Below are 12,996 nucleotides of genomic sequence, written 5' to 3'. Positions count from 1 at the left end.
GTGTTGGTTTTTTTTGGGGGGGGGGGGGGTGTAATTCCTTTAACAAGACTACTTAAAAATTATAAAATGACTATAAAAGGTCATCTATTAAATAAAAATGCATATTTTTGACATTTTGATAAATTTGTGATTGTTTTAACAGCATTTTTATTTGAAAAAACATATTCTTCAAAAAATTTACATTTTATGGTTATTGACAGTAACAGGTTTGTCATGTTTTTTACATAGAACATGTACATTTTATGGTCTATTTCTGAAATTTTTCTGTAATTGTATTTCAAAAATACGGCCCCGTCCCAAATGGCAAAGTTCATGTGAACTTGTGGTCTTGTGGACTTAGAATATGTTAGAAATGTTAAGTCCACGAGACCGTAGGGTGTCCCATTCGTCATTTTATCTTACAAAGGGTGCTTGCGAGCGCCCCCTTTGCGCCCCCTTAACATGACAAACCTATATGTATCCTCGATGCGCACTTCTGCTGAGCCCACACTGAGGTGAGCTCCACAGCAGACTTCTACCCATCAGTCATTATTGCGGCATTACATCACGAAAGTGTGGATTCAGAGGAAGTCCGCCAGGGTTTAGGGTGTGACTTGGGACAGAGAAATGGGCATGGCAAAAGGTAGTGTGCCGAAAGGTGAATACTACAACAAAAATTAATCCCTAACACTAACCAATTAGAAAGACTTTTATCCATACCCCCTACTTTTCGGCACGCCTTAATTTTTCACCACACCCACTGCTCCAGCCTGCAGTTATGGAAAAATTCAGTAAAAAAAAAAAAATTTTTTTTTTTTTTTTTTACAGTGTGCGACTGAGAGAAAACACAACATTTTGTTGATCGCTTGGTTTCTATTTGGTTGCACTCAGTAGCCCTGCCCACAGTGAAACCTCAATGGCCCAAAATCCTGCTACACATAACTGTATTATAGACGTGCGTGCGTGGTTAAAAAGTACATAAATGTTTATATTTTTTTTTAGAAAATGACCAATTGTTTCACTAGATAAGACACCTATTCCTCGGTTGGGATCGTGTAGAGCCCTTTGAAGCTGCAATTTGGACCTTCAACCCGTTGACCACCATTGAAGTCCATTATATGGAGAAAAATCCTGAAATGTTTTCCTCAAAAACCTTAATTTCTTTGCAACTAAAGACAGAAAGACATGAAAATCTTGGATGACATGGAGGTGAGTAAATTATCAGGAAATTTTTATTCTGGAATGAACTAATACTTTAAACATTTAAATATGTTCTGATCTAGATGTTTGTCTCATCGCACAGTGTTTTCACATTCAGAGTGAATAGGCAAACTGCTCGTGGCTGGATCACAACAATACATTTTACACACATATAATGCAATGATCAAAGATGCAATGATGAATTTATCTATGCATCAGCTTGTAACACTCCAAAGAGAAAGGAAAACTTGAAATCGCATCATATGACCCCTTTAAGTCAAATTATTATTATTTTTTAAAGAAATTATATATTTTTAAAAGATCAGCATGGATGCATTAAATTGATCAAAAGTGACAGTAAAGACATTTAAAATGTTACAAAAGATTCACAGTAAAAAATGATATGATAAGTCATGTCAACATATGTTTTTCCATTACTTAAACTTAATCAAAATCAGTTGAAACAATTTCAACTTTGTTTTTGAAGTTATAAGAGATTCAACTTGATGTTTTAAGTAATTTTAATAAAATTTAAGTTGAAATGACTTGACTAAATTTGAGGCAGCAACTTGTTTTTAGTGTTTCGATTTCAAATGCTGTTCTTTTTAACTTTCTAGCAGTTAAAAAGATGCAGCACTGTTTTCAACATTGATAATAATAACAAAATATAAGGCTGTAAGGCAATAAGGCTGTTTAAAATAAAATGATAAAAAAAATAAACAGGACTAAATTGTCATGACATTTTCTCCTTGGCTCAGTTTGGACTGCAAAATGGACTAAAATTAGTTAATAAAAAGTAGCATGTGTGCAAACTGTCCTTTCACTGGTCAGAATTATGTCTATTAACCAGAGGAAAATGTGTGTTTTGATAAGAAATTACAGTGCCATGTTGACCCAGAGATTCTGTCTTTAAGATTCAACAGGTATGCTCAATGTTATGAGCACATTCATCTTGCCCAAACAAACTAGATTCAAGGGACAGAGTGACTGAGTAAGAAAAGTCGGAGAGAGACAGAGAGAAATACAGACCAAGTCCATTTTATGCACAACACCCAAAAATAGCCAATTGTGTGAAAGCTGCACTAAAAGCGCTCTTTCTTTTAGTCACTCTTCTGCACTGTTAAAAGCTTCCACATGGCTTATGCCGATATGAGGAGATGGCAGAATCCAGGTCTCTCTCCTCTTTTTCAGATGCATGTGTGTGCTGAGGACAATGGTGTATCCTCATTAGAAGGAGAGAGAGGGCAGTGAAAAAACAGCCGAGAGGTCACCTCACCCTGCATAAGGGCTCTGCAGTGGCTATGCATTAGCTTTTAGCGAGTCGGATCAAGTCAAGTTTAAGAGCGAGCATTTCATCTCTCCGCCCTGCTCTCTCTTTTTCAAAATAAAAGTAGCAAAAATGGAAGCACAATGCCATCTCATCGCATCATAGCTCCAAAGAGAAGACAGCGGGACAATGAGAGCACTCGCCCCCCACCATCATCCCCCTCCGCGTTTTACACACAAGTCGCTCTCTCTCTCTCTCTCTCTCTCTCTCACACATGCACGCAATACACACCCGCCCAACACCCTCACTCTAGCAAAAAGCTGCCCCCTGTCTTTGTTCCCATAGCATCAACTCCCACTTTTGATACTGTCATCTCAAGTAGGATATGGTAGCCTTGATACAATATGCTACCCATTACCATTAAAATAGTTGTCGGGGAGGATGCTGTAGACTTTGGATTACACTTGACTGGGACTGACAACCAGGCAGGCAAGCAAGCCATTTTTAGTAATGGCAGAAAGGGAGAGCGAGAGAGAGGGCTTTTTGGAAATTGGAAAAGAGAATGAAAGGGGGATGATGGGGAGGAGGAGGTGAAGAGGGGAGAAAGGGACTGAAAGATGGGCAGGGAAAGAGAGTGTTGTATACAAAAAAATGAAGAAGGGGGGCTGAGGATTCTCCTGTCTGTAAACAACGTTGAATCCCAAAGTCCTCCGTCTGGTGGTTTTCGTTAGGCCTGTCGCAATAATCAATATATCGACTTATCACGCAATATATGTACATAATCTCAATAATTTTTGGTGACGCAACATATTGCCCATTATATTTACTTATTTACATAATGTCACCATGTTTTGTACATTCCACTTGCGCCTGTGTCCTTTGCAGCTTATCGTATATAACATGGTGTAGTCATGAGGTGCTAGTTCAAATTTAAAAAATGTTTCTACAAAAAAAAAAAGTTTCATCTGCAGATATGGTCTTGTTTAAGTATCTGACGGACATCTGACTGCTAAGTAGTGATTGTGTTTTTCAGCAATAGCCTAGTGTGTGCACCCTTAATTCACAGAGAAAAGAAGGTCAGGGAAAAATCTGTAGATGGAAAAATCTCCATACAAGTTCTTTGTGCATTTTTCTTTTTTCTACTTTGCACTTTTTGTTAGAAAATGTTTATTTACTATTTAATCAGGTTTTTTTTAAGGTATCTAATATTTTGATCCTTAATTTCCATGATCTAAATATTCTTAAAAATTAAAAGTTTGTTGTCATTTGGAAGTGTGTAGGCCTTCTTGTATTAATATGCTGTAGCCTGTTACGTTATGATTATATATTCAGTGACATAAAATGGTCTTAAAATGACAATAATATCGCTTATCGCAATTATTTCTGGGGCAATATATCGCACAACAAAAAGTTGTTATCGTGACAGGCCTAGTTTTCGTGCAGAGTCAGTGGTCTCATGTCACTCACCTTTAGCACTGTAAACAAGGTGGCCACAAACAAAGAGTTAAAGTCATGGTGAGACTGTCACAATATGGATCTGATATGAAGTTATATGAACTGAAGCCAACAAACAGAACTTCTACCACAGTAAGTCATTACCAGAGAGTCCATGCTTATGTTGTGCTGCCATGTGAATGAGCTCAAACTGTCTGTGGAAAAACCCAATAAAACTGACCTATTCCAAGACCAAGTGAATGTGTCACAGTTGCAAATTTGCATAAACCATAAAGTGAAAGATTATAGGCAATGTAGACAATGTTCAGCTGCTTAAAGTACTAAAGACTTTTTTTTCAAATTATGATACAAAGCAACTGTTCTCTATTTGAACTGTCCTATATCATGAGCAAAAAGAAGTATGACAAACTCGAAAATCAGGCAGAAACAGAACATATTCATAACAGAGAAGTTACACTACCTTTCAAAGGTTTGGGGTCTGTAAGATTTTTTAAATATTTTTGAAAGAAGTGTCTTTTGCTCACCAAGGCTGCATTTATTTGATCAAAAAATAAAACAGTATTATTGTGGAATATTATTACAATTTAAAATAACTGTCTTCTATCTGAATATATTTTAAAACATAATTTATTCCTCTGATGGGAAAGCTGAATTTTCAATTACTGGAGTAAGTTGCTGGTTTGATTTTAACATGCTGATTTGGTGCTCAAAAACATTTTGTATTATTATCAATGTGAAAAACAGCTGTGCTGCTTAATATTTTTGTGAAAACAGTGCTTCATTTTAGAATTCTTTAATGAATAGAAAGTTCAAAAGACCCTGAATGAATGAACGAATGAACAAATGTCTTTACTAATCAATTTAATGCATCCTTTTGAACAGAAGTATATATATATATATATATATATATATATATATACACCTGCTTTGTGTTATTGCATTAAAATCTCCTGAAGGAACAATTCTCCCAAAAATGAAAACTCCCAAAAATGTCATCATTTACTCACTGTAATGTAATTTCAATCCTTATTGACTTTCTTTCTTTAACACAAAAGGACAGATTCTGAAGAATTGTACTTGTTGCAGCAGTCGCACTTTCCATTACAACTACAAGAATGGGAATGGAGGCTTTCAGGCTTTAAAGAGGATGCAAAAACACAATGAAAGTATCATAAAAGTTGTGCATGCAACTTGTGTGGTACATTTTTATGTCTTCTGAAGTCATATGACAGCATTATAGGAACAGACAAAATTTAGGTTAGCTTCTGCAAAAAGATTGAGTCAGTCAGCTCACAAACAAATTATTCCGTTTTGGTTTTGTGAACTGAATCGTACTCACACAAGTACGAATTGTACTCACACAACAAGATAGGTCCATATATTGGACACTGCTCACATGAACATACCATGTTCCTAAATCATTATGTTGAAAATATTCGCTTTTTGCATTCTGTCAGTTTGATAATCAGATTGGAATGACATGAGGGTAAATAAATTCTACCTTTAAATTTAAGTTACAGATGAAAAAAGTCACTATTCAAATTGAGGAAGAGATATGCCCGTCCCGAGAAGAGACCAGAGGAGCAGGTGACGGGGGATGGGCATGTTTTGTGCCATCCAGTGGGGGGTGGGTTTGGCAGGGGGTTAAAACGAGGTCTGCACCCCATAGTCATTCACACGTTCCACTTTAAAAGAAGGGATTAAGAAGCTTCTCGCTCCCTCTCCAAGACACACACACATACAAATATGGCTTGGCTTCTTTCTCTCACTTACCATGCCAGGATCATCTATGGGATGTGGGATATGACGATGGAAAGGATAATGGTTGGCCACCGAGCGAAAGAGAGAAAGCGTGCGTGGATGGTGCGGAAGACCGTCAAAGAAAGATGCTGCCCTTGGCATGCAAAAGCATGTAATCAACACAGGCAGTGTTACTATGACAAATACAAACAGAATCTCTTTATCTCCTCTCATTGTTGCAATTGGGCTACTTCAGAAGCAAATCAAAAGTTGACAGCTCCGCTCTTTCTCTCTGTCTTGAGGGCTAGAGCGAGAGAGCGATAGCGTGAGAGGGATGTGTGGGGTGTTCCCTTATGCAAAGCAGGGTCACCGCCGACTCAAGAGACACACAATAATACTGATTACACGCATATGCTAATTATTATACGCTAATCAAGTACAGTAGCTTTAGATTTGGGCTAATGGCAGGCGGTGGCTCGCTCTGTAGGTAGGAGAAAGCTAAAAATACTGTAGGAAAGCTGGGAAGACAGTGGCCTATTAGCAGACACAACAGCACTTGTCACAACTCATCAGTTGTGGAAAATCACTGCTTAGGGACTCTAAGGGGTTTTGACAATGTCTTATCTTCGCCTTCGCCTCCTTTAGGCGAGCACTTTAAATTTAAAAGTATCGCATTTCAAAGGAGAATTTAGGCTATTTAGGGAAGAAAAAATGAATTAGATGGGAAGAGTTTCAACAACAACACCTGAGTCTGATGAACATTACATCTTTCATCATAACTTCTGAAACTATGAAGACTTTGAGTTAGGGGTGGGCGATATGAGAAAAAAAAATTACAGGCAAAATATTTTAACCTTATATAACTAGAAAAAGTGAGGGATTGGACATACACCTGAAAAGTCTTTTTTTATTGTCATTGTTTTTCTCAAAAAGTGCAAACATGCAACATGAGGTAGGTCTGTATGAATTAAATTAAATTACATATTGTGTTTCAGTAGGCCAGTGGCTCCCAAACTTTTTTTGCCGGGCCCCCCTTTTGTAGAGAAAAATATTTTCAAGGACCCCCCCCCCTCTTTTTTTTTTTTTGGAAAGTCTCTTATGCTCACCAACGCTACATTTTTTTATTAAAAATACAGTAAACACTGTAATATTGTGAAATATTGTCAATTGAAATGACCTATTTGAATGTTTTAACATATAGACTACTGTATTCCTGTGATCAAAGCTGAATTTTCAGCATCATTACTCCAGTCTTCAATGTCACATGATCCTTTAGAAATCATTCTATGCTGATTTGCTGCTCAAGAAACATTTCTGATTATTTTCAATGTTGTAAACATTTGTGCTGCTTAATATTTTTAAGGAAACTATTTTTTCACGATTTTCTTATGAATATTTGAATTGGTCCTTTATGTCAGAGCACTGGAGTTCGTCAGAAATAAAACGCGGCATCAGTTTACAGTCATGGATTTGTCGTGTCGCGTTGCGCCGCATCCACAGCAGAGAACATCACTGGGTTCTATTTGCTTTTGTCACATCGCGCCGCTCGCGTCTGGTGTAGACATGTTGTTTTGGTATTTGTGAATCTTAAGTATATTCATAATCTGCTTTATGTTTACCTGGCACTGGAGGTCCTTTCACAAACTTGTAACTTACATGCTTAGAGCAGAACTATGCATCGTTCATTAAAGGGGTCAAATGATGCAATTAAAATTTTTCCTTTCTCTTTGGAGTGTTACAAGCTCTTGGTGCATAAAGAAGATCTGTAAAATTGCAAAGACTAAAGTCTCAAATCCAAAGAGATATTCTTTATAAAAGTTAAGAGTCAACCACGCCTACCTAAAACGTCTCGTTCTAACACGCCCCCACATATCTACGTCACGATGTGCATAACACCGCGCAAATGTTCACGCAAAGAAAGAAGGCTTAACTTTGATTCCCGCTGTAGTATTGTTGTTGCCGTGTGTTTCGTTGTGAAAGCGAAACTACTTTGTTAGGCCTTCCAAAAGGGGATGATATCCGCTTCGTCATGCTTAGAGCTGATCCGTGCTGGTCGCTGAGGAAATACATCAACTTCGCGCTGTGGATCGCTGGATCGGCTTTCACCGTGGACGAAGCGGAGTCCAGCCCGGGGTCGACACATATGGTTGCCGCAAGCCCGCCGGCCTCCGCTCACTCAAGCCGCCGGTTCTTTTGGAAGGACACGACTAGAAATCAGTGGTTAAGTTGTATTTACAACACTGTTCCAGAACAGTTTAACCCAAATATTAAGATGTGTGCAACATTTTATAAAGGACTGTTTCCTGATCCTGGGAGAGTAGACAACAATGCAACAATGTTCTGACTCGCAGTCTGTAAGTACGTTTTCATTTAAAGGATTTGCCACTGATTAAGAAAATTTTATAGGGCCCTATTATTGTTTAAAAAAGGACCCTATACAAAAAAAATTATAGGTTTAAAATACAGGCATGTGGTTCTTAATTTCTTTTTATTAATTCACCATTTGTAAACTGATGTTTACTGTTAATTTTTTAGAAATATCAATAGCATTTGTATTAAAACTATATTCACTGAATGTAATAAAAAAAAATGGAGAATCGAATCGAATCGAGAGCTTGCAAATCGAAATCGAATCGAATCGGGACATCTGAATCGGCCAATCAGGCCAATCACAACGCACTGGATAGCTGGCCAATCAGAGCACACCTCGCTTTTCAGACCGATAAAAATCGACGCGTTTCAGAAAGGCGGGGCACACAGGAGAAACAATAATGTACAGTATGTGGAAAATAATGTGTTTTTTTAACTGATTTTTTATTTTAAACCGCATAAACACATTTCATTACACCAAATACACAAACTAATGTTCTTTTTAGCAGCATCATATGACCCCTTTAATATTTCTACATGGCTCCCTGCAATACAACTCTGATTCTTCAATCGCGCCATCTAGTGGTCTGTTATTGATACAACCACAACTGCTACAACTGATAACGGAGTGCTCAAGCGGGTACTGCGAGTCATGTTGAGGTAATTAAAACGTCAAATTAATATTTTGCGTTCAATCATTTACTTATCAGGCAAGTGGCCGCATGATAAGCTGGAAATTACGCAGTGTAGTCTTTATCACTTTTGCAAAATAATCTGCTGACTGTGCACTATCCCTCAGTTTGGGAACCACTGGAGTAGGCGATTTGTGCTCTATTAATGTGGCCTGTTACGATGCTCTATGTGTTTGATTACTAATGCCTGTGTAGTACGGCGTTGCACACAGAGGACAAAAATGTTCAGCCTTGACTCTTTATTGTCATTTGTGTTCAAATTTTCAAAGCGTACCAAATTGAACAAAACTATATAAATGCAAAATTTGAATTCATGAATATATAACGGTATCCACGATATAGCAAAATCCATATCATGGAACAACATAATACCGGTACTCACTTTCATACCGGTATAGCGCCCACCCCTACTTTGAGTATTGTTACAAATGTGTCAAGAAATAAATAAAATAGAACAGAGAATAGAACACAATTGTAGACCAACGAACAACTGAGAACTGTGAAATTTGTTTCCACTACTTTCAGGTAATGTTGCAACGTTAAGCTGCAGGGACAGCGAGTGCACAATAGTCAGTGCAATCTTTTGTTTACAGACCTAAATCTTTAACCACTAGGATGACTTCTAACTGGGCCACACACCCACACCAAGGTCAAATGTATTCTTGCTAAAGAGACGTTCACACACAGCAACAAAGTTATTTTTGGTGATTTCTGCAATTTGAGCAACTTTGACCATTAGCAATAAGTTCAAAGTTGAGTTTAACTTAATGCAAATTAAAAGCAATGCATTGTGTGACTACCAGTGGAAGTACCGACAGTTATCAGGCACCTGATACAGTTGGATACATCAGTAGAACATAAACGCCTCTTAGAAAACAACAGCATGTCTGGACAAATATGAGTCCCAGTAAAATACTGAGGACAACTGAGAGCTGCAAAATTTTATGCTTCATTCTAGGAATCTTCTGAAAACTATAGGGAAGACAGGGTTTTACTGACTTAAAATGAGGCGGAGGTGGTACCATCCTGATCATGCACATATTGTACCCAGCCTTTAACTGGCAGAAGCAAACACTTTTTACACGCAACATACTTTAGATGTTCTAATTATTAGATGAAACAAACCAAAAAAACTGATGAACATTAAATTAAATACAACATCTAAACAGCTAAAAGGGGCCCTTTTACAGTGTAGGTGAACATAAACATAACATCAGGCCGTTAAACACTGCATGAAATTTAAAATCTTGATCCACTCCTTAGTCTCCTGGTCCACACCGCTTTGATCCAATATACATTTATCCACTTATTAAAAAGTGTCTTTCTAGAAAACAAAACATTTTCTTACAACTTTACATACATTTTTTGATAGAATACATCATGAAATTTAATCACAGCAGCGCATGACAATCGCAGCTTCTGTCGAATCGCGATCTCGATTCCATTTCAATTTATTGTGCAGCCCTAAGGGTAACAGGTGTATCAGAGCTAACATTAGCATCAAGTTACATAAGACTATTCATAAGATTAATTAATACTACGATTTCACCCAAATCTCACTTCAAACCACCATCGAGTGTTTGTAATAACTTACGATTGCGATCTAATGTGGATTTTAGTCATATAATGTTGTTGAAATAAGTTATTTGTAGCCATTTATATTAAGCTAATCACGATCATTTCTCATGTAAACATTTTTTATTGTTATGAAAATAATTAATATACTATCATAATAGTGTGTTTATTAGCTTCACGTTTCTCTGGGTTTGCTGTGTGTACAGAACACAACATGGAAGTGTAATGGAAGCTCGTCATCGAAAGAGACAGGGAGGGTTATGAACACGCAATGAGTGACATAAGACATATGCTTCCTCTAAGTCAAAACAGCGATAGCGGAAGAGAAAACATATGAGACAGCGCTGGATGCCGCGAATGCTCATCAGATCGCATAATGATGATTCTGTCTAAAGAAATATAAATTAAATATGTGTAAAGATATCAGTATTTCTCCAAATATGCACACTTTTGGACTAAAAGCCCTAATGGATGCTGTTCAGTGACGCTTGCACATGACTGCCTGTCTGAGTTTGTCGACAACCAGAGGTAGCAAAAAATTTGCCCGATGTGGCCACCTCATAATTCTCTATGCAGGGAAAACCCGGGAAGAATTACACTACTTACAACAACTGACCCACTGCTTTTCAGGGGCAGATACTGTATGCCCCTGGAAACAAAATGATGACATGAGTCAGCTTGCTTTCTGATTTGGCCTACCTGATGATTTTGATGTAACTGATTTGTTTCTCATGCATTTGAAGTAATTTAAAACAGAAAGCACAAGCAATTTGAAGTAATGCAAAACAGAAAGCAAAGTATAGTGTTGAAACACTAAATATTGCTAGAAGCTTGTTAGTAGTAAGTAAGCAGAATTCATCTTAGGCATATTAATATCAGCAACTGCACCAAATTGTATCGTCTGGGCATCTGAATAAAACTGAGGAATTTTTTTCTCCTTGAGCATGAGCTCAGTCTTCTCTTTTATCATATTACATGATTTACTATCATACTAATGATAGATTCTCAAAACATTCACCATACTGTAGTCTACTTTCCTTTATGTAAGCATAGAGATGTTTTGCTTTTGGACGAACATTCAACATTTGCAAGTTTAGCTGTCTCTGGATACCTAGAATTCAAATTACATGTAACGTAACTTCACCTTTTTACCATAACAGTGGGAATTTGGGAGGTTTGCATGCTATTTGACCTGTCAGTCATTTTATCTGTCGAAAGGTTAATTCCATGCATAACAGTGCACAAACACTCACATGCAAAGCAGATGGAAGCCACAGGTGTCTTTGTCTCACTGTTCTAAACTTCCTCTAGCATTCAAAATTATTTGGCCAACAAACCATGAGGGTATGCATTTTATCAGCATAAATATGGGCAAGCTGACTCGTGTCTTAGGAATGGTGTGTGTAAGTGTGGAAAATTGATGCAATAACCATAATCTACACAGTGGCTTCAGAAGAATTTAATCGTAAGACAACTTAAAAAAACAAGCGTAAAACCAATTCCTGTTCGAATAAGGCACATGTGAGAACAAGCACAAGAAAATTTGAAGTAAATAAAGCATTTGAACTAGCAAACTGAAAGGTCTCACTTGATAAAGAAGATGTGCACAGTACTTTAGCGTTAACCAGGTTCATCATTATCATCATAAGCACCATTATCTTGGCCTTACACAAAGGGGTGTGGTCACACAGACTATATGCTTGAGATCTAAGTGGTAATTGCTTGAAACACTTGTCTCAAAACTCTTTCACGCCAATTGTACACATACCAACTTAACTATGTACTCGACTGCACAACATACTTTAGTTGATCATTACACAGTCAGGCTTAACACAATATTTAGGTCAGTGCCAATTGGAAAAATTAAAGGGATAGTTCACCAAAACCTGAATAATCTGTCATCACCCTCATTTTGATCCAAACCTGTATTCATTCTTATTAGTGAACACAAAAGAAAGGAGATGTTAAGCAGAATGTTAACAACTGCCAGCTTCAATCACCTTTCAATGAACCTGATTTCCATTCAATGAAAGTGAATTGTAATAGGCACAATGACAGCTTCAGTCACATCTACTTTTGTTTTCCAGTGAAGAAAGAAAGTTATATGGGTTTGATAAACATGAGGGTGTGCTCAATGCTTTGCTAAATCAAAATCAAAACCAAGCTAAACAGTTACACTGTCATGGAAATATTTAGCAAGCCATCAAGTTTTACAAAGTTATACCTGGACGCGCAAGTCAACAGAAGTCATGGAATTATTAACTAACGTGAGCCACACTACACTATGATCTATACCATCGGCACTCATTATAATCGCATTAAGAATGTATTTAAGCATCAGTCTGATCAGATCAGTGTGCCCGAGAGTGTGATGTCTGGTCAGGCCAGCACTGGCTGCTCACCTTCAGTCTGATCTCATATGTCGTGAACCTGTTCCGACCGACGCCAACCGTCTCGGGGTTGGAAACATCAATCTCTAGAAAGTTACTCGGTGGCCCATACGCATCGCTCAGGTTTTGTGGTTTAGTATACAGCCTTCTCGTATCTGCTATGGCCTCAGCCATGGCTTCCCGTTATAGGTTTGAGCAAACAAGCGGCTATTGATTGCACTTCCGATCAGCTGAGGAACAGCTGACATGTGACATACCAACACGGTCACGTGGTACTATCCCTGTGCGTGCTTTGATTGGATAGAAGCTGTCATATCAAGTAAAGTGT

At 37.7% G+C, this 12,996-nt stretch overlaps 1 protein-coding gene across 1 annotated transcript in view; it reads right to left on the bottom strand.

The window, feature by feature from the left end:
* LOC107696129 (sorting nexin-3) overlaps positions 1-12,932 on the bottom strand; it is a 26,100-nt gene extending 13,168 nt beyond the window's left edge. The window contains exon 1 of the mRNA XM_016496317.1: positions 12,681-12,932. Within this exon, the coding sequence (XP_016351803.1) occupies positions 12,681-12,842 (162 nt within the window). The 5' untranslated portion in view covers positions 12,843-12,932. The remainder of the gene's footprint in view (positions 1-12,680) is intronic.
* Between the last annotated feature and the right edge of the window lie 64 nt (positions 12,933-12,996).

The sequence above is a fragment of the Sinocyclocheilus anshuiensis genome, unplaced genomic scaffold (genome assembly GCF_001515605.1).
Source record: "Sinocyclocheilus anshuiensis isolate Anshui unplaced genomic scaffold, SAMN03320099.WGS_v1.1 scaffold306, whole genome shotgun sequence".
NCBI lineage: Eukaryota > Metazoa > Chordata > Actinopteri > Cypriniformes > Cyprinidae > Sinocyclocheilus > Sinocyclocheilus anshuiensis.
This window is presented reverse-complemented; position numbering and strand designations above follow the sequence as displayed.